The sequence below is a fragment of the Leptosomus discolor genome, chromosome 6, assembly GCF_034619465.1.
Source record: "Leptosomus discolor isolate bLepDis1 chromosome 6, bLepDis1.hap2, whole genome shotgun sequence".
Taxonomy (NCBI): domain Eukaryota; kingdom Metazoa; phylum Chordata; class Aves; order Leptosomiformes; family Leptosomidae; genus Leptosomus; species Leptosomus discolor.
The window spans coordinates 99,685-121,303 of NC_141396.1; the positions used below are offsets into that span (position 1 = coordinate 99,685).

Below are 21,619 nucleotides of genomic sequence, written 5' to 3' on the forward strand. Positions count from 1 at the left end.
AAAAGAGTTAATTTCAGATAACTGTAGGTACTATATGTTAAAAGAGACTACAAATTGTCACCTGTTACTGTATTCATGTGGTGGCATAATGATTGTCTTAGAGCAGTTGTGTGTAACGTTCAGCTGAGAGATCCTATTCTGCTATCGTTCACACAATATAAATTGAGTCACTAGGTAATTTTTTTTTTACACTGTGTTACAGTGCATCATTCGGTTTGCAGACCTGTCTAGAGAGAGACATAGTATTTCAGTAATTCTAGACTTTTCCTGACAAGTATTTCCATATGGTGGTTCAGACAGAAGATTCTTAATTTCAACATCGTGAAAATTCTTCTCAAACAAATGCCAGAGCTTAGTTAAAACCACACAGCTGATTCCTGGCAGAGTTTGGCTTGTAAAGCTACATTTTTTGATAGAAAATATTTTTGGAGGTACGTTTTGTGGGGTCCTTTGTCACACAATATTCAGTTAAAGACTGAAACTCGCTAGCACAACATAATACAGATAATGAAAGTCTGCGTATGTTTGAGGAGTCAAATAAGGCAAGTTCATGACAGAAGGCACGTCAAAGATGTTTTAAAACGCAGGTCCTGTAACAGGGCCAGGTGCTCGCGGTTGCTGGTCATGAGCTGTTGGAAGCTTGGGGGATTCCTTGCTGAGGAAATACTGTAATAGCCTGTTCTAAATTCTTCTTTAGCCTTGCACTGTTCATCTCTGTCAAAGGAAAGCTAACTGGCTAGACTTTTGGTCTGATCTAGTTGCATTCTCATGCTGTTTAGTGAGTACGAGACTTTCATCAGAAGCAGAGATGGAGAAGAGATATGTAGCCATCATTTTTGCTTTTTTAATCCAAGCTATCTGTTCATGATTAAATTGTAAACTAGAAGAATAAGGTGTGTAGTGTCTATAGACAACACTCCCAGTTTGTCTAAATCTCTTTGCTGCCTAGAAATGTCGTTTCTCCCCGTTGTTGCTACTCTTGGTATGTCAGTAGGCGGCTGGGGAATGAATGGAAGGGTGTGTCGGGTCTCCTGAGGGTCACACGTGAATTCCCGGTGCCTCACGAGACGGGCCAGCCTCCGCGGTACCGGCAGAGCAGTTGGCCTCGAGCTCCCCTGAGGCACTCGGCTGCCTCGGCCGTTCCCCGAGGGCACGGGCCCCGGCCGCTGCGGCAGCCCCGCTCCCCGCCCCGCGGACTCCGAGCCGGCCCTTCCCCCCCGCGGGGGGCCGGGCCGGGCCGTCGCGTCGTTGTGGCGGCGCTGCCGGGAGACGCGCGGCGGCGGGGTAACGGCAGCGACGGGCGGCGGCGGAGGGCCCAGGCCGGGGCCCGGGGCGGCGGCGGCAGCAGCGGCAGCAGCTCCTCCAGCTCGCGTCTCGAGGCGGGCGGCGCCACGGCGCAGCCGGTTCCCTCGGCTGGCTGTTCGGGGAACTTTTCGGAGGCCTCCGCGGAAAGAGCCGCCCGGGAAAGGGCCTGCCCGAAGCCCCCTGCTCGTTCCGCAGAGCTGCCCCGTCTCTGGGGCGGGGCCGGCATGGACGTGGCGGTCGGGGCGCTGCTGCTGGCGGCGGAGAGCCGCCGAGGTGAGGGGGTGGCGAGAGCAACCACGCGGGAAAACCGCGCTTTACACACGAAAACTGGCCGATCTGAATTGCTTCGTTTCTAAATACATAGAAAACGTGTTCTTCCTCAGGATGGTGCTTTAAACGTGCTTCTTAGTTACGGAAAGAAGTCACTTGTGCAATGTTCTTAGTTTAATCTAGTTTTCTTCCAGTCCAGTTCATGTCACATAGCAGCTTTGGGGCTCTAACCTCTTATTTTTGAGTCGGCAGGAGTGCTGTCGAGTTCAGGGAACTGCGAATGAGTGGGGCCTTCACAATAGTTCACCTTCTTGGGCGCTGACGTTAGTGAGTCTAAAATGCACGAGAGTTGCTAATACTTCATCTTAGAACCGTGTCTGGCTCTGAACAACATTTGTTTGACATTATTTTCCTTAAACATTCATAATTTATTTCTGTAAAGGAGAAACAGGATGCTCTATAGTTAAATTGAAATAATGCAGTCGTGTCTGTCAGTCTGCCTTGAAGCATAAATTATCTTGTACATTCTTTATTCCTTTTTTATTTCAGATGTTCAGGCCTTGAAGAGTGCTTATGAGTTGATCAAATCATCCAGTCAAGGAAAGTCTGCACTTGACTCATCAGATAACTTCAGCACTGACTTATATGTTTTGTGCGCTGAACAAGCATTTCAGGTTTGTAATTTAGGCAGTTTATCTGTATTGAATAAAAACATTTATATGACATATGGTATTTACAGTTGTTAAAGTTACTACTTAAAAATATTCCCGGAAGCACTTGTGAAAAATATTACACTCTTGTGGTTTTGGAGAACAATTGTTTAAACGTGCATTTTCAGTTAAAACTTGGTCTCTAAATTATGCCTTCTTTATAATCGGTCAGCGTACTGTGGTTTGTGAAGTTTGTAATTAGACCAAAATGTGCAAGCTATACCATAGAACTGTAAAATAGTTTGCCGTGCCAGTTTTTTCTTGTCACAGAAATTGCGTTAGCAATTTGGTTATGACTGAAGAAAATGTGTTTGTGAACAGTCCCTACTGGGCAGAAGAAGAAAAGGTGACATTCTAGTCATGAAAGATCTGATTGATCTGACTTCTATAAAATGTGATAGAGGTTCTTCATTTTGAAGCATTTTTAAATTATCAGTCCATGGGTATAAGTGATTGATTGGATTTCAAGCAGACAGAGTTTCTAATAAAACGCTGTTTTTTTTTTTCAAAGCTGCAGGCTAATCAGATTCTGTCATCTGAAAATAGAGGTGCAGCACTGACATGCATACAAAATCCTGTGGGCTAAATCCATCCTTTAAAAAAAAAAATCTACTAAGAATTTTGCCTTTATCTTAACGATTCTGTTAATGACTTTTAAAAAAGGAAACATTTTCTGTGTACTGTAAGAGCTTCTTCTCTACTAAATAAAGGAGCTATTTTTCTATACCTTTGGAATGACAAAAGTCCAGCTATAAATTTTAATAAATCTTAATGGGTTCGTACCAGATCTGCTATGCAGCTTTATAGAATAGTGTTTGCATACTGGTATGCAGTTAGATGTCACACTTTGAGTAGGCATGCGTTTTTAAAAACTAACAATTCTTAATTAAGTATTTATTGCATTTTTTAAATATTAAAATGCTTTTTTGGTCTTAGCTGGGATATCTGGAAATGAGCAGTGACTGTCTACAGATGTATTTTAAAGGAAGATACCCTGTGAACCAGTTTCTTGGCAGAGCATATCTGTGCCAAGGCCAGTTGCACACTCCACTCTCTACAGATAATTTGGTGAGAAATTACAAAGGTTGCATTATATTAAGCCTTTTTTTTTTTTTTTTCTTCCTAGGCTTTTACATATTGCTTTCAGTCATTTAAAATACAAGGGTAATCAAGACTGTGGGAAAAATCAAAGGAAAAGATAGTAATGGGTAGTTTGGGGGTAAACAAAGCTTACCAGCTGAATTAGACTAATATTGCAGACACTTGGGGGAGGAAAAAAAAAAGAATGCTTGCAAAATTTTTCAGGCAGTCGATTGTTTTAAAGTCAACATTTTCACTTTTTACATAAATGTGATACTTTCAGACCAACTTTAGCTGTAACTGGCAAAACAACTACCATTTTTACTCAGGATCACACTAAACTTTTCATAGAATCATGGGGAATGGAGGAATAAAGGGGCCCTCAGAGAGGTTGTACAGTTAATTTCTGTGGTAGTTGTTTCCACCACTGATCAGTAACCTTTCCATGTAGTACTTTGGATGTGGCTTTATGAAATGAGAGATAAAGCTTTCTGGTAGCAACTCAGCAGAATACTACTGCTTCTAAAAGCTTCTGTGTGTTACTATTTGGTGATACTGTGTCTGTACATGATGAACAGTTTTTACCTCCTGCTGAGTTTAAAGTAGAGTGGAATCTGTTTTCTGTCCTTAGTATTTCGCTTGTCCTCGTCTGTAGTCAGTCAGCTTTGACAATTTATCAATGATATCTGACCCCTTAAAATGGCCTTAACAGATGTTTGTGTTATTTGTGTTCACAGATTTCCCTGACAGATGTTGCTGTAGTTTCTTTGGATAAACTTTCAAGCTACAATCTTTGCCCTATTACATTATCTGTACTTTCTCTGCCTTCTCTGGTCGCACGTGTGTAACCACTGATCATTTGACCTTTAAAACTTCATACATATTTGAAAACTATTTTCTAACGTCCAGTTAGCCTTTTGTGTTTCTAAACTACAATTTGTTTATATTCTGTTTTCTAAATCTCAGCCAAATTTTGCTGTTTTCTTCTTGACTCTTGCTAACTTCTTAAAAGTAACTGTCCCAATATGTGCAATCCTAAAGTGGTTTCTTGTGCTGTGTGTCATAATGTGCTTTTAAGATACATTTTTGTATCAGTTGTAAAATTTTTTCACTGCTGTGTTCCTAGATCATTTATGAAAAGAGGAGTGGCACATCTCATGCTGTAGGACTGGTAATCATCATTCACTTAGAACAGAAAAATTTGTCCTTATTTTGGTTTCCATCCTAAGGAATCCTTGTTAGCTGGTTAAGCTACTTATGTTCTGAAGGGCCGAGTGCAACTTTTCAACTTTAGTATCTAATACTTCTCAGGCTCTTAGTCCTGGTTTTCTCTTTATCTAGGCAGTTCCTGTTCATTGCTCAGTAGCTGCCTTATGCCAGTCCCAGAGTCCAGTAAATCAGTCCCAACTCTCTTGGCGTTTTTAGTTATTCTGTTCTGTCTCACTATAGAGAGCCCTCTGGTGTCATACCCTTCCTGCCCGTCCAGTTCCACCTCCACTTTGCCATTTCTACTGCATCTTTCTCTTAGGCTTTCAAAAAACCCTTTTTATGATCCCATGCATCGTCTTTACACCCTTCCTTCAGGTATTTGTACATACTGATGAGGTTCCCCGCCCCCCCCCCCGAGCCTTCTTCTCCAGGCTAAACATTCCCAGCTCTGTCAGCCTTTCCTCATAGGAGAGATGCTTCAGTCCTTCGTCATCTTTGTGATCTTGCGCTGGGCTCTCTTCAGTATGTCCATGTCTCTCTTGTACTGGGGAGCCCAGAACTGGGCACAGCTCTCCAGGTGTGGCCTCAGCAGTGCTGAGCAGAGGGGAGGGATCACCTCCCTTGACCTGCTGGCAGTGCTTCTCCTGAGGCAGCCTGGGCCACTGTTGGCTGCCTTTGCAGCAAGGGCGTGCTGCTGGCTAGCGTTCAGCTTGGTGTCCACCAGGACCCCCGGGTCTTCCTCTGAAAAGCTGCTTCCCAGCTGGTTTGATGATAAAAAGAGCATGCCTGACACACCATTCAGTTGGCAAATTCTTGTTGGAGCTTTTCTGAAGAAAATAATACCTGAAGTTTTTTAATGGGACAAACCAACATTTTTTTGTTGTTGGTTTGTTTTTTTTGTTGTTGTTTTTTTTTTTTCCCTGTCTTTGCTCTTGGATGTTTATTTGCTTTCTTTGCTGAAAGCTTAAAAAGTACTCAGCTTTACGGTTTTGGAAAATTTCAGTCCTGATAATTAAAGTTTGGCAGAAATGAAAGAAACTGAAAATATAATCTTAAAATTTAACATCAGGAAAACATAGTGATAGGCAATGCTACCAGTTTTCAGTTATTTTGTTTCTGTGGCAGCAACTTCTTATGGCAGCATGTTTTATTTCAGATTGGTCTGAAAATAAAAATTATGAGATGTGAACATATTGAAATAGGAAAATAATGTACTGATTTGTAAAAGCCATATTCAAATTGCATTAACACTTTTTTTTTTTGTTCTGTTTCAGGAAGAGTTTGAGAAGTTTGTGCTGTTTTTTATGAAGGCAGTAGATTTTGCCACCCATGATCGAAGGTAGGCCCTACTGAGGATTAACTCTGTAATCTCAGGAAATGTTACTGAGCTATGTTTTCATAGTTGTTTGTCTCAGATTTTCACTAGGTAGTCTGGAGTTGTGTTGTTTGGCTTTTTTTTGCTTTTGTGGATTTTCCTTCCGTTTTGTTACTGCGCTTCTGTAACTGCTGTGTATGCTGCAACAATATAAGAGCACTGAACAGTCTTAAATAGGAGGGATGAATTAGCCTGTTTGAGGCTGGTAGATATCTCTGAGCATTTCTTCCCTTTTTATATTTATGCTTTGTGGGAGGAGAGCACCATGTTAGCTAATTGTAAGTGGTTAATTACTGGGTAGAGTGTAGTTGCAAGAGTTACCGTATTCTTCTTGTGCTGTACTTGTGCTCTCAGTTCTTAGTCGGGATTGATTCTTATCTAAACACATAGGAAAAGTTAACGCTTTTTGCTTCTTAGGGGTGCCTTAAAATACTTTGTAAGTTTATGTTTATCAAAGTCCATGAAATACTAAATTATTGATTCTTGTTTTTCAGATACTATTTTTTGATATATAATGCCTCAGTTCTTTATTGGCAACTTGTGAGGCCATATCTTAAGCCTGGGTTCCGCTACTGTCTTATTCCCAGCCTTTCTCAGATTGTTAAAGCGTTAAACCAAACTGAAGAGCGAGACAATGAATGGAGAGCAGAACTCATGATGTGAGTTTAATTGTATTTTTTCGTGTGGGCATTCTGTAGTCCTCTTGTACATGTGGCTGCCACCTCAGGTAGTCTTCAATAATGTATATTTCGTTGGTAACATTGCAGATACATTTGTTGTGGAAAGCTTAATTCATAACTTTTTAAAGATACATGAATGTACACTTAACATAAAAGGTGCTTCATTTTAATATTTGCTTTGAGGTTAAAATTTTAGTGGCAGAGGCAGTTAGGCCCTGGGTCCTATCTGAAGTATCGCAGTTGTTTTGGGTGTAGTGTTTGAATCATTGCTTATGTGCAGTCCTTTTAAGCAAGGACAAAGACGAACTCCTGTTTTCTTTAAGAACTATTTCCTTCAGGTAAAGAAACATAACCTTTAAGTAGATAAACAAAGATCTCTTCTGCCCTCTGATCCCTGAAGAGAAAGAAACAGCCTAGTAAGGTTGTGAGTACGTCTTCAGGATACCTTCTGATTTCCTTACAGAATGGTAGGGGTTGGAAGGGACCTGGAGATCATCTAGTCCAACCCCCCTGCTAAAGCAGGTTCACCTAGACCAGGTTGCACAGGACCGTGTCCAGGTGGGTTTTGAATATCTCCAGGGAAGGAGACTCCACAACCTCCTTGGGCAGTCTGTTCCAGTGCTCTGCCACCCTCAATGTAAAGTTTTTCCTCATATTGAGGCGGAACTTCCTGTGCTCCAGTTTGTGCCCATTGCCCCTTGTCCTGGCACTGGGCACCACTGAAAAGAGCGTGGCCCCATCCTCTTGACACCGGCCCTTTAGATATTTATGAGCGTTGAGAAGGTCCCCTGTCAGCCTTCTCGATGCTAAAGAGCCTCAGGTCTCTCAGCCTTTCCTCATAAGAGAGATGCTGCAGTCCCCTCATCATCTTTTAGCTCTCCCTTGGACTCTCTCCCGTAGTTCCATGTCTCTCTTGAACTGGTGAGCCCAGAACTGGACACAGTGCTCCAGATGTGGCCTCACCAGGGCAGAGTACAGGGGGACGGTTGCTTCCCTAGTTCTGCTGGCCACACTGTTTCTGTTTTGTATGTTAAGTTTCTTTGGTCTATGACTGATGGTTTATTGCTATGCAGCATTTTCTTCATAAGCTGAAACCGGAGGGAAATAAAAAGTTAACAAAACATTCCAAAGGGTATGCTAAAGGTTGTCTAGAATACCGTGGATGCAGGTTTTCTGTACCAAACATACTCTTGCTGAGGTATGACGAGAACTATCAAGTGCACACAATGTGTTTGTGTCATAAAACTAATGGTAGTGTTTATTTTTTCTTACATGCGTATTTTTAAAATATTTTTTATTATTAATGTTGTTGTTGTTAGTTTATTTTATGGAATCCCAGGCTCTTTTTCAGTTAAATCAGATAAAGCATTGAAAAGGCAGTGGATGTGTTGCAGTTCCTAACATGAGTAGTCTTCTATTGCTAGATGGCTTTGAAATACTAGCCTTTCCAGTAGTTAAGGGAGTATCTTACAATACATCTCCTAGAAATGTTTTTCTTATATGACTTTAACTAATTAATTGTTTTAATTCCAGGTGTCCTGTTGAGAAAAATTTTCACAAAAATCTCCTTTTCCAGGATTATTTTTGTGATCTGTAATAAATGCATGTTGACAGCTGTTTATCTCCAGAAGAAAGATGCACAAGTTAGAGGATCTCTTTCATGTTGAGTCAATGCTTTATGGCACTGATCACTTGTACTGCATTTAGGAGTGTTACCTTGAATATAGAAAGTCTCTTGAAAAAATATAAATAAGAATTATTTCAGAAGGCGTTAATATGTATTTAATACAAATATTTATTTGATCTGCAGAAATTTACTTGAGTGCTTCCTCGATGCTTCAAAACTGAAAGAAGCAAAAGAATTTTCATCTACTGCAGCAGTCTTTATTAAGGAACGTGTTCCAGATAAATACTCTCAAATATTTTCTCTGATGGTAATTCTGTAAAATATTTTAAACTGTCAGTAAGACGGGAGCGTTCTCTATGTTATTCATAAGATCGTAGTTAAAATTGTTGGATATGTTGTTTCCTTCATTTAAATTTTGTGAGCTACCAAACGATAGAGTCAGTATCCAGAGGTTTTTACAGTTTGTATATTTTTGATACTAGAAGCTAAAGAGCTCCCTACTGCTCCATGTTATTTTAATACAACATAATATCATCAGAATAACTATTACTGACCCTAAAGATTCTGTTTGGGAATAATTACTATTAATGCAGAAGGGTAATGGGTGCAACTTAACCTGCCTTATGCTATTGAGGGCATATTTAGCATCTGTTGACTTTTCCCATGCTGATAAATACTTAAATGACCCAACTTGAACCCTGTAAATAGTTCTGGGAATTGGGGTGTATGACAATAGTTCGCATTTCTTGCATGCCCTTAATTTGGGAAATAAGAGAGTGAAGACAAATGAGGCAAAAGCAGAAATAGGCAAACAAAATTGGAAGTTGCATGCAGTCATATTTTCTTTCATTCTGCTACACTTTCTGTTGTCTTTTTCTGTCCACTCCTAGTCACTGCGTTTCAAGAGCGTATATTTATAATACGAAGTTCTTTAACATTTGAATTAGGGAAACCAATATATAACCTTCTGGAGGTGTCATATTAGTGAAGCGATAACGTTTAGGCAACCTCGAAATGAGTTTTGTATTTTTTAGAGGCAGTGTTGAGTGAAGCTATTTGACAGTGGCCTTAAACGGAAGAATAAAGTAGTTCTAAAATTGTACTTGTGCTATGTGTCTCAGCAGCTCTATAGACATATGACCCACACAATTGAGTGCTTCAGTAGCGGCATACCTAAGTCCTATAAAACTTACCATGCTAGTACAGCTTAAGTAATCAGCATGGATTGCTATGGGCAGTCCGTGTGAGAAAGTCAGAAGAAATGATGTTCATGTGTTTAATGTGTAACTCTACAGTTAAAGCAAACTACAGGTTATTGCCATTTCTTCGTAATATTTTTTGTTATATATAATTTATAATTACAGATAAATTTGAATAGGGCTTATTTCTCGTAGCTGGATGAGTTGATTTCAGAATGTGTGCTATCAAAATTGTTATTAAAAATGCATTGGTTAGAATTCTAACTCAGATGTTAATTCTACATTTAGATTTCTGCTAATACTTCTGACCCTCACTATGTGAAGATTAGTACAGCTCTGCTAGGTTCATCTTTGTGGTATCTATGTAGAATAAGATAGGTTATCGTAGTAGCCTCACTGCCCTTAAAGTCCACGAAAAAGCCTACAGGCAACACACCTGAATTATTTTAGCCCTGTTGAATGTCTGCCCTTTGTTTGCTTATCTAGTCAATTAATAATTAAATTGATATTTTATAGGTGTATCACAAACTAATGGATATTTCCCAGGTGGAGAAGGAAATAGAGAATTCCATCCATTTTTCAATTATTTATAAAATGCAGATGTTAAAATTGTAAGTATGAAAATGTATCCTTCTACTTGTACTTTGATGCTTGATATTAATTTCTCAAAAGGAAATCTGTAATGGCAGTTTGGGTGGTAACTGTCAGACCTGTCTAGGGAACAGCCTCAGCCAAAAAGTGAGATAGTTCTTTGGGAATGGAGGGAAGGATGTGTTGTACAGATATTCTCAGGTGAAAGAATTTAAGAGATTGAAAGTCATTTTTGTACTCAACAGGTTGCAGTTCAGTACACAAGTCACATATGAGAGAGTAAAGATGAATCACGCTTAAACTAAAATGTGTGAATCGCAATGATGGGAAGCATAAGACTTTTTAAACTAATTAAATTTAAAAGGCATAAAACAATTTTGAAAATTAGATTTCATAACAAAATCTCTTCCTCTTTTTTTTTTTTTCCCCCAATGTCTCAATACTTCCCCATTTTAAAAGCATACGTTCTTTTCTTAGTAACAGTGGATTAATTTATGTTGACATTATAGGAAAGGAGTTTTGCACACCATTTTTCTTTGCTTCTGGAATAAAATTTACTGTCTGAAATACTAAGTTTTATGCTGTAATGTTCTTTGTGCTTTGTATCTGACTGTCTCCGAGTAGCTTACCTGGGATACTGAAGTAGGTTTTGTTGACTTGATTTAAAAATTTATTTTCTTTGATGTTTCAAAATCCAAGAATCCCACTCATACATCGGACCAAGAGCCATCCATTCTAAAGTTGGTAGATTTATTTCAAATTTTTAATGCAATAGTATTTCTTGTGAAAAATTATGATAAATTTCTAATATATTGCAGGCAGTGGGACACAAATGAATTTCCCAGTGATGCCACCGCAAATCTGAATTCTTTATATGAACTTCTGAAACAATACGATGTACCTCCAGCATCTGTTCTCAGTGTGAAGTGAGTTTTACTTATCATAGGCTGGTGACAGTTGATGCTGAAGCTGATCCTACTTCCACTGAAGTCTGTCAAAATTCCTGTTGATCTTGAAGAGGGTGAACTCGTACTTGGTTATCATAGTTTGTGTTGTGTTAACACTTAGGTCATCTTAAAAAAAGAGAAGGTCCTTTTGGGCTTTATTGAAGAACCAAAGATTAAATATCTTCTTCTGTATAGCTGTTTGTCTAATGTGATTGAATCTTTCCATAACCATTTCTTGTTGATAAAATGAGATTTTGAAAAGGTCTTAGAATTGACAAGTGCTTCCAGACTTTAGTTCATTTTTAGCTTTTCTTGGGGTCCTTCCAGATTCTTCCGGCATAATTTTGAAATGCAGACTAAACTGAATTCTCTGCTCCAGTAGTTGTATCACAGCTGTTAGATATGGAAGTAATACTATATTTTTACTTGTTAAGGTCAACCTTCTTTGATGATACTTACGTGTATCATTACTTCTCCTATCCCCAGACAGCACACTATGCTGATTCGGTTATTCACGGAGATACAAACATTCAGAACACAGTCTCCTACTGGGTGTGTTCTGTGTTCTTAGGTCCTAAATAATTGACCCATGGATTTGACTGTTTTAAGTTGTGTGCCAGTTGACTGCCTTGTATTTACAGAATTACCTGCAATCTTAAATTTGCTCTTTTACAATCTTTGTGCTGCATACATTCAATTCTATATTTTTTATTTTCTTCAGGAACAGTTTATGCAAGACTACAGTAGAAGTATACCAATTATTTTCCATGAACAGATGAACTTTTGTATTTTTCGTGTAGCCAACTTTGTTATTTTATTTTTTGCTTGTTAACTGTGAGCATTACTAGTATAATCATGTGTCCTCTAATATTCAGATGACTTCAGCGTTTTCAGATACGTTGCACAAAGTTACTTTCATATAGTGTTTTTCTAGTTCTGTAAAAGAGCAATATCAGATTCTCTGAAGGGACATTTTTCTGTTTTTGAAGGATTCCTTTGATTCTGGAATTAGCTCGCTTTTCTATGAAAGTAAACTGCATTAAGCTTGCCTGTGATTGTATTCTTGATTTGAAGACAGCTGGGATTACTGTAAGTATTAATTATGGTTGATTTCCACACCCCCCCCCCCCCCCCCACTTCCTCATCACCTTGTGATTATACTTTAAAAATAATACTGATGGTTCTAGGATCTTCTTTCCATCTCTGTATTGTTTACAAATTCATTCATATAAATAGTTACTTGGATAAGCGATCTATTCTTAAACTAGAGGGAAGATGTAAGGTCAGAAGGTGGGATAGGGCGGTAAGCAGTGCAGTTAGTTTTGGCAAATAAACTTTAACTGTAAATTTTTGCCTATTTTTTAAAATGTTATCTGTGGAACAGTTTGATTGGAAGTTAAATACTGCCTGCAGGTTCTGAAGATTTAACCAATTTACCTTTTGAGATTGAAATTGGTCACCAAGATGTAAGCTCTAAAAGCAATTAATGTTGCATACGTTCACTTTAGTCTTTATGAGTACAATATCAGCCTTGCAGAACAGCATATGAATTCTAATTTTGATGAGGAGAAAACAGCATTTGTCTGGAGCATGATTAGGGGACTGATGGAAGGAGGAGTTCAAAAAAGCTTGGAAAAAAAAAAAAGGCCCCAAAGTTGTTACCTTTTCTGGAAAGTAGGATTTAAGCAGCATAGTTCTGTGGTTGGAGCAAGAAATCCAGAGACATTGTGCCACAAACTGCACTCCCTAATCCTTTCCTTTGGGTGGAACTTTTCTGACGGTGTTTGTTCCTATACATTTCCCAATTTCCTTTAGTAGGACTGATTCATTTTCCAGCAAACTCTTATTGGATTTGTTGACATTTAATTTTTACTCTTCTGTAGTACTTTTATTATAATGTTACTGTAGGGCTATTCTTAGATCAAATTTTTGAGTGATCTCCCTAATAACTTGTCTTTCAATATGTATGCCCTTTTTGATTCTCATGTCCAGCTGGCTCTGCGATTTGTTTTTTCTGTTCCTTCCTCATTGTTCCGTTCCCCCCTGGTGGGATGGGGGAGAGAATTGGAAGGGTAAAAGTGAGAAAACTCATGGGTTGAGATAAAAACAGTTTAATAATTAAAAAATTATTATTATTAATAAATTGTAAGGAAAATATGAGGGGAAAAATAACAGAGAGAAAAATAAAACGCAAGAAGAGACAAGTGATGCAAATGAAAACATCTGCTCGCCACCAACTGACTGATGCCCAGCCAGTCCCTGAGCAGTGGTCCCCCTGCTAACCTCCTCCCCCTGTTTTATTACTAAGCGTAACGTCATATGGTCTGGAATATCCCTTTGGCCCATTGGGGTCAGCTGTCCTGGCTGTGTCCCCTCCCAGCTCCTTGTGCACCTCCAGCCTGCTCGCTGGTGGGGCGGGGTGAGGAGCAGAGCAGCCCTGATGCTGTGCAAGCACTGCTCAGCACTAACAGATCCGTCTCTTATCAATGCTGTTTTCAGCACAAATCCCAACCCTAGTCCTGTACAAGCTACTGTGAAGACAGCTGACTATATCCCAGGCAAAACAAGTACATCCCTTGAGAAACAGACCTGTTCATCACTGTATTCAGACAATCAGTACGTTTTTCAGACACAAAAATGTGTGAAAAAGTGCCTTGTTGTGTTGTGATCCCCATAAGTTTCTAGTTACAAGAAATATGCATATAAGGAAATAAAAGTGGCAAATACTGCCAAACGGATTTCAAAACTTACTTCCAAATTTCTATTATAATGATCCTACTTTGAGTTACTTGTAATGTAAATTTTACTTTTCCTCACTGAAATTTTTTTTATTCCAGGTGTCTGCTCCAGGCCCATTTTTTCTGAAAATGTCCCGCAAGTCTAAAATCTTACACAATTCCATATAATTCCACTGGAAGATCTGTTTAAATACTCTAGGTCAAAGATTCACAAGGATTTAGTTTGAGTATTTGTATAGATAGTGATAGCAAGTACCTATACGGCAGCGGTAGAGAAGCCTTGCTTCTATCTCAACCTTCTCTTCTCCTGTAGGGTTAGTGAGTGTTTAAGTGACCATCTTCAGATTGCCCGACATCATTTTGATAGTGAGCTCTTTATGGTGGAGTGCCAGAAGTCTGTATCAAGTTCCAGTTCTTTGGCTTTTTCCAAATACTGACAAATTTCTCAGCCATTACATGAATTCTATCTCTCTGTGTATTTGTCATTGCATGATAGTGGCAGGTTTACATTCATCTAAGTTTCTCAAGATCTTATCTGTTTTCCAGACATGAGGATGTTAAATTAACAAAGGCTATGCTGAGGGGTTTGATAATAGTTCATAATAAACGATGAATGGAGAAGCTATCTGGCTTTCCTCCTGTACCATATGAAACCAAATACAAAATATGTTAGGTGATCTGTACTTATAATTTGTTTGATTTAATAGCCAGATGTTTCCTGAGTTGTTAAAAATCTAACCTTTTCTTTCACTTAAAAGTTGCACTTCCCATCAAGATGAATCCTTTCTGTCTTGACTAGCTCATGTTCATTCCAAGCATGTAACATTTTAGTAACATTAGTCAGCAAGAATCTATTGGAACTGAAATCAAATTATGGTACAGGAAACATCAAGTGTACACTGGTTTTCTTATTGCAAAGTCTAGCAATGAACAGCTTTAAAAATCCTGGTAACGTTATTCTGCAGCTTCAGCTTAGTAAGAAGTGACTGCTGTTCAAACAACAAATTCTACTCCCTTTACGTTGCTTCAGTTAATTGGCTAGTGTAGTGGGGTTTTCAGTAAGAAAGTACAGTGCTGTATTAGTGTAATTGCATGGGTTTAATCTTCATTGTGTTCCTTTTAAATTATTAAAATTAGCATTTTGTGTATTAATAATTCATAGGAGCAAGGGAAACTTATTGAAATAGAATGCCTGGAATGTGAATATGAAATTAAAAAAAATGGCACTAAAATTGTGACTTATACCAAAGGAGTTGTTGAGGTATGTTCTTTAATAGTAACTTTGAGAGAAAAGTAAAAGTTTTAATTTGTGAAATGTGGAAAATTGCATTGGATTTGTGTGTCTTACTTACATTACACTGATCAGAAGTTCTTTTAAACTTTCTGTTCTTTCTAATTGGGCTGCCAAGAGGAAAACAGGGAAAAATAATACTTCTGTATTCCTCCCTTAAGTCTTCTGTCTGACTATAAAGGTTCATAATATATTACTTTCCAAGAGTAAAGATAGTAGCATTGAGGCATGCAAAGGCAACAGTTGTCACAACTTTGTTGTCTCGTTTTTGTATTTTAGTTTATGGGAGGTATTTCCATAGACTATCTCAAGTTGGAAGGGACCCATAAGGATCATTGAGTCCAACTCAACTATTATTGCATGTTATGGGTGATCTCATACAAATTCTTATGTCAGAGAAATGCAGATTATTCCTGATAAAATTGTCACACTGGGGAGGATTTTCTTAGACTTCTGTAGTCAGTTGACTCAGTTGTAGTTCAGACCATCAAAAGTAAAAGCCTAAATTAACAGTATTATCAATGGGATTAGACAGATGCTTACAATGAGCAATTTAGAACAGCTATTAAGAGGCACCTAAGGTTCCTAAAATGGAAAGTATGGGTACGTCATGGAAATCAATAGTGTTAGTGCGTAAACTTACTCCTATCTGTGACTGTTCTCATTTTGAAGTTCAGAAATTCCATTCACTTTTTGAAAGAAAATTTTCAGTAATTCCTCATCATATGAAACACTACTAATACTGCTTAAATAAAGTATAGGGTATTTAGAGATTTAGGAATTCCTAAATATTCCTACCAAAGTGTATGCAGTTGGAGACGATTTTTGTTTGATTTTTTTTTCTTTTTTTATTGCATAACCTCTAAAAAGAACGTAATCATTAGCAAGTGTCTGTTACTGAAGGTAAGGATTTGCTTTTAGATTTAATAGGAACCGAGTTTAATTGACAGTATGGAAAATCCCATTCATAATATTTTATTTTTTCCTCTCATACACTTCATTTGCGGCTTAGTGGAAAAAAAAAAAAAAAAAAGTTAAGCATTCTGAATTCACAAATATTTCACAATTATCAAATTCTGTTTATCATAAGAAAGGGAAATAGCCGACAGACTTCTGCCTGAAATATGTAGTAGCAGCATGGAGTACCTGAAAGAAATACTCCTTAATTATCAATGCGTATTAAAAAAAAAGTTATTATTAAAGAAATTATTTTTTTAAAAAATATTTTTAAAAAAGTTTCCAAAGTCTGCTGGCTGAAGGAATGCTTTCTGTTGGAAACAATCCTGAGATTAAAATTTGGAGTAACATGTAAGAAGTTGTGTTCATTTAATGCAATATATGCTAATTAATTTTTTATTTGTGTAGGCTCAGCTGGAATTGATAAAAAACCTTGATTTAACCTTAAAACATGCAGTTCAGTTGGGAGATCCGGATGTGATTCAGGTTGTTTGTACAACCCAGTGGAATCTGTGCTTACCGCTACTACAACACAATTTGCATCAACATGTGCAAAAGCCGTTGATAGCAGTTGCTGATGTCCTTGAAGAGATTGACAGGTAACTTTCTATGCTGTGTGCTTTTTTTATTGGTTACATTGAAAGTGAGCAATGATCATTGATGACTAAGCATCACACTCATTTAAAAGCTCAAGCTCTAGGATGTGTGTCTTTGACAATTTTCCTCTAGCTTGTAATAAGTTAATGTCTCTGTATTGCTTACATTTCGTCATTAATCATTTAAATATATGTTTCTTTCAGGCAAAATCTCACACTTGTTAATGGCCTATAGCAAATATTTAATTTTGTTAGGATCTGAAAAATACTATAGTTAATCAAAATTATGTGGGAAAATTTCTAAGCTGCAGTATGAGTGAATGTGTTGGAATGTGGTTTAGAATCGTGTATTAACATCACTTTTGTTGGTTAAAAATGTACAATTAAAAATATTTTTAAAAAACATTATGGCTTTTGTATTACATATCAATTAAGACACTTCTTGCAAGATACTATTTTTGTATCTTCGGTGATACTTTTTAATTGAAAAACCTGCTGTATTAAGAAAATTTAATTTTTTTTTTTTAAGATTTATTCTTCTGTTTGCTGTTGCACTGTACTTAACTTTAAGCACCTAAATAGATGCACCGTTTTCGTTAATTTGAGTGGAACAAGTAAACCTTAGTGTGTGGTACTTAGTTAAGTTTGGACCTATACATAGGCTGGCTACTAAGAACAAAGATCGTAACTTTTGCAGTAGAGCTAGTTACAATCGACATAATCTGTCACTTGAGCAGAACAGTAGCTGGTTTCTGATAAAAGTATTACAGAGGAAGGTGAGGAGTACGTTTTCAGTGGTTTTAAAATGTAATTTTTTAGTTGCATAAAGAGGAAATGGAAGCCTGAAGAAGCAGATATACACATGTATAAAAACACTACATTGTATTACTATACTGTTATTCAGGCATTTCGTATGCTTTCCATATAAAGAGTGCAATTATCAGCATATGTGTCCTTGATATATATACTAAATGTCAGTAATGACAATTTTTCTCTAAAAGCTTGCAGGTTAGGGTTTTTGGGGATTAGGGTTTTGGCTTTTATTATCCGTATATTCCTAACAGTCTGGTAGACTGAAATCCAGTAGACTCAACCTCAGCTCTGAGGTGGTACCATCACTAGAGATTGAATGAAGTCGCTTGTCCCTATTAATTTACCTGTCTTCGTTTTTGTTTTGATTGTAGCATTAATTGTAGCTACTTTGGCCTGCAGGAAAAAGGCGACGTTTGCTCAGTCAGGTTATTTGGTTTTCTTCCTGGAAATAATCTAAAGTAGCATGCAGAGCTCACAGCTACCATGAGCAGCATCCTGGGGCAGGTGATGGATAGGGAGCATAGTGTACCTGAGACTGGAGGATGTGCAGTCTTCACTGAAAACATGCTGACTTCATAGAGTGGTTTCAGCAACATTGGGACAAAGACACTGCCTGCAGTGAGTGTGTATGCCTGTGGTGAGCCAGATCTTTAAAGGTGGTGAGCTCGTACAATCAGGCTACATATTTAGAAGTATTGCCTTCTACTTAAATGTTATGAAGACAGTGAACTTCTATCAAAAGTGGCCGTTATACAGTACATCATGCTGTCTTTGAGAGTTAATAAATACTTTTGAAAATCTGTTCACTTGATTTGTGTACCTAAGTGGTATCTTCAGTGTGGTAGGGAAAAAGAGTTCTGCTAATACACTAAGATCAGTTAGTCTACAAGATAGATTGCTTCCTCATGGCTGTGTCTTCTTACTTAGTGTTAATGGAAGTAAAATGCAGTTAAATTTTCTAAGTAATTTCATTAAAGAGGCATGATAGTGAAAATGAGAGGCAAGTAAATTAAAAAAGGAATATCTGTTTTCATACTGGGGTCACTTTTAATTATTGAGTTTAACTTTTGGGTGGTAGTATTTAGGTCTAAGTATTTTAGTTTGCCACACTTTAACAGTTTACATCTAAATTCATATTCCTTAGCATGTTGGTTTTGTTGCGTTGCCAAGTTCATATGGAAATAGCTCGTATTGAAGAAGATGGAGATAGAATAGAGGCTGCTGTGGAACATTTGCAAAAAGCTATACGTCTAAACAACAGTGGGCAGTATCAAGAACATCTAAGACTGACTTTTAACCGTCTTCGTTTGTGCACTACGCTGTATAAGTCACCTAAGCGTCTAGAGGATCAGGCAGTAATGATGATTGAACAGGTAATCATGAAGAATAAGGTCAGTAGCTGAAATAGGTTTGCTTATTAAATTCTGGCAGAGGAAAGCCAGCTGTTTAGTAGAACTGCCTAGTAGAAGAGCCAGCATCAGCTTGCTTTCAGCAAATTGACAGTGGTTGGTTGCCTTGAAAAACTCTGAATTCTCTCTGTGGTGGTCATGCTGCTTCAGACTGTGAAGATTGTGATAGAGGATTTTTTTCCAGTTATGTTCAAAGCTTACTTCATGGGGAGTAGGGTAAGTTATTCATTAGCAAAAACATCAGCAAAAAAGAAGCCTATTCATAGTTGTCAACAATTAAGATTTTGTTGCATGGAAGAGTGTTTTAATTAATGAGGGAAGCAGTGGCCAAATAGGTAAAGCAGCTTGAGAAGTGGGCCTGTGTGAACATCATGAGGTTCAAGGCCAAGTGCAGGATCTTGCACCTGGGTCAGAGCAACCTCTGGTATCAGTACTGGCTGGGGGATGAGAGCAGCCCTGCTAAGAAGGACTTGGGGGTGCTGGTGGGTGAAAGACTGGACACGACCCAACAATGTGCGCTCACAGCCCAGAAAGCCAATCGCATCCTGGGCTGCACCAAGAGCAGCGTGGCAGCAGGTCGAGGGAGGGGATTCTGCCCCTCTGCTCTGCCCTGGTGAGACCCCCCCTGCAGGGCTGCGTCCAGCTCTGGGGACCCCAGCACAAGACAGACATGGACCTGCTCGAGCGGGTCCAGAGGAGGGACATGAAGATGCTCAGGGGCTGGAGCAGCTCCCCTGTGAGGACAGGCTGAGAGAGGTGGAGGTGTTCAGCCTGGAGAAGAGAAGGCTCCAGGGAGACCTTAGAGCGGCCTTCAGTGCTGAAAGGGGGCTACAGGAAAGGTGGGGAGTGACTCTTGATCAGGGGGTGTAGCGATAGGATGAGGGGCAATGGTTTTAAACTAAAAGAGTGTAAATTTAGACTAGATATATGGAAAAAAAGTTTTACAATGAGCTACTGGCATAGGTTGCCCAGAGAGGTGATAGATGCCCCATCCCTGGAAAGATTCAAGGTCAGGTTCGATGAGGGGCCCTCAGCAACCTGATCCAGCTAAAGATGTCCTTGCTTACTGCGGGAGGGTTGGACTTGATGGCCTTTAGAGGTCCCTTCCAACCTAAAGTATTCTATGATTCTAAACATCATAGCTGACTTTGAGATAAATCACTATTGAGTCACACTTATAAATGACACTAAAGTCACATCACACTAAAATGACATCTAAAGTCATAGTGTAGTCATTGACAAGAGTTACTGCATCTAATTCTGGTGTGGTGCCTCAGCACTTGAAGAAAAATCTTATTGGCAGCTGATTGTTATTGGCTAAAAGAAATTTCAGCTGTACACTGTTCTGGGATATTCACAGAAATGAAGATGTATTCACTCAACCTAGAATCAGTACTGGAAAGCTGCTAGTGAGTGAAAGAAGAATGAAGATTTTTTTTTTTTGTCTAGTTTTAATGCTTTTCCATGCAAGCTTACTCTGTTTAAATATTATTTTTAAAAAGCACTTACACCTCCTCTGACTTTGGCTAATTCTGAGTGGACTAGGATTTTTTTTATACTTTGTAGCAATTCCTAGTTATTGCACAAAGGTCGGTTTCTAAATAGTGTTCTTTGTTTAAGAAAGTGTAACAATGACAGGTTATACACTGAGGAATATAATGTAGAGATCCATGAGGACCATGAGTAGTACTTGGTATTGTTATCTTTGATGTATTCATGTCAAGATCAACCAAAGTTCTATAGTCACTTTCAACAACAGTAATACTCCAGAATAATGTGTAACATACATGAAGAAACACAATTCCTATAGGTATTTTGTTGGTGGTACCAAGTTAGATGATCGGTGTTCTGTTCTGTTTAGTAAAAAAAAGATGTATAAATAGGAATATAATAAAAATGAAACTTATAATAATTAGTTCTTTTCTTTACTTAGGCTAAAAGGGGAAAGCAGAAGGATAATGTGAGGAAAATGAGGTCCTTTCTGGTAAATGCAGGTCTTGCACTAGCTCCTGGTTCATTTCAAGTGGTCCTTGACAGTGAAAATGACGCTAAAGGTAATGTACATATGGGTGACTAAAAGTCACTACGCTTGACTTTGACTGCTTTGCACAGTCCTAAGGGCTGGACATAACATCTAGTGGCAACACGTAGAGAATATTGCAATACAGGTGAAATGACAGTTCTGCTGAATTCTGTGGCAAAACTCCTGTTGATTTCGTTAGGGATCTAATATTTATCTTGTGATACTGGAAGAAGAAATGTTGTTGTTTTCCTTTCTGGATTCATCTGAATCTTGTTGTTTTGCTGTAGCGTGCTGTAAGTTGTGCTGTAGTTTTATTTTCACTGTGTGCAACTCCTGAATGTACTTATCCAAGATCAATTTTAAGTGGTATTTTCAGAAGTTTCTGCATTATGATAGGGATCATCACTTAGATTTGAGTGAATGTACAAACTCATCAGTTTTCCTAGTCACATCAAGTTGTATTCCAATGCAAAGCATCACTTCTATGTCATTACACTGCAAAAAAAAATATCTCTTTTTGATGCATCTGTATCACTGAAGTAATTTTCTGCCTCAGGGGGCCAGCTTGTCCCTTGCATCCTTTTTCTGTGTTGGTTATTTCTTTGTTTAATATTTTTGCCCAATATCTGGTTGACTAAATAAACCAAAAGTCAGTATTCTCAAATTAAAACAAAACAATAGAACTTTAATATTGATTGAAAATCTGTTTGGTTAGATAAGTGTTCTTAAAATTCAGCACAAATCTGAAATTTACATATTACTTCATCCATTTACTTTTGAGTGAGGCTAATTAGAGCAG

At 38.3% G+C, this 21,619-nt stretch overlaps 1 protein-coding gene across 1 annotated transcript in view; it reads left to right on the forward strand.

Moving 5' to 3' along the window:
- Positions 1–1,529: 1,529 nt before the first annotated feature.
- CFAP46 (cilia and flagella associated protein 46) overlaps positions 1,530–21,619 on the forward strand; it is an 82,235-nt gene continuing 62,145 nt past the window's right edge. Inside the window, exons 1-13 of the mRNA XM_086466736.1 lie at positions 1,530–1,578; positions 2,125–2,249; positions 3,222–3,353; positions 5,849–5,913; positions 6,444–6,608; positions 8,440–8,563; positions 9,972–10,066; positions 10,865–10,972; positions 11,983–12,082; positions 14,894–14,992; positions 16,388–16,578; positions 18,533–18,761; positions 20,731–20,851. Coding sequence (XP_086322862.1) covers positions 1,530–1,578; positions 2,125–2,249; positions 3,222–3,353; positions 5,849–5,913; positions 6,444–6,608; positions 8,440–8,563; positions 9,972–10,066; positions 10,865–10,972; positions 11,983–12,082; positions 14,894–14,992; positions 16,388–16,578; positions 18,533–18,761; positions 20,731–20,851 — 1,603 coding nt within the window. The remainder of the gene's footprint in view (positions 1,579–2,124; positions 2,250–3,221; positions 3,354–5,848; positions 5,914–6,443; positions 6,609–8,439; positions 8,564–9,971; positions 10,067–10,864; positions 10,973–11,982; positions 12,083–14,893; positions 14,993–16,387; positions 16,579–18,532; positions 18,762–20,730; positions 20,852–21,619) is intronic.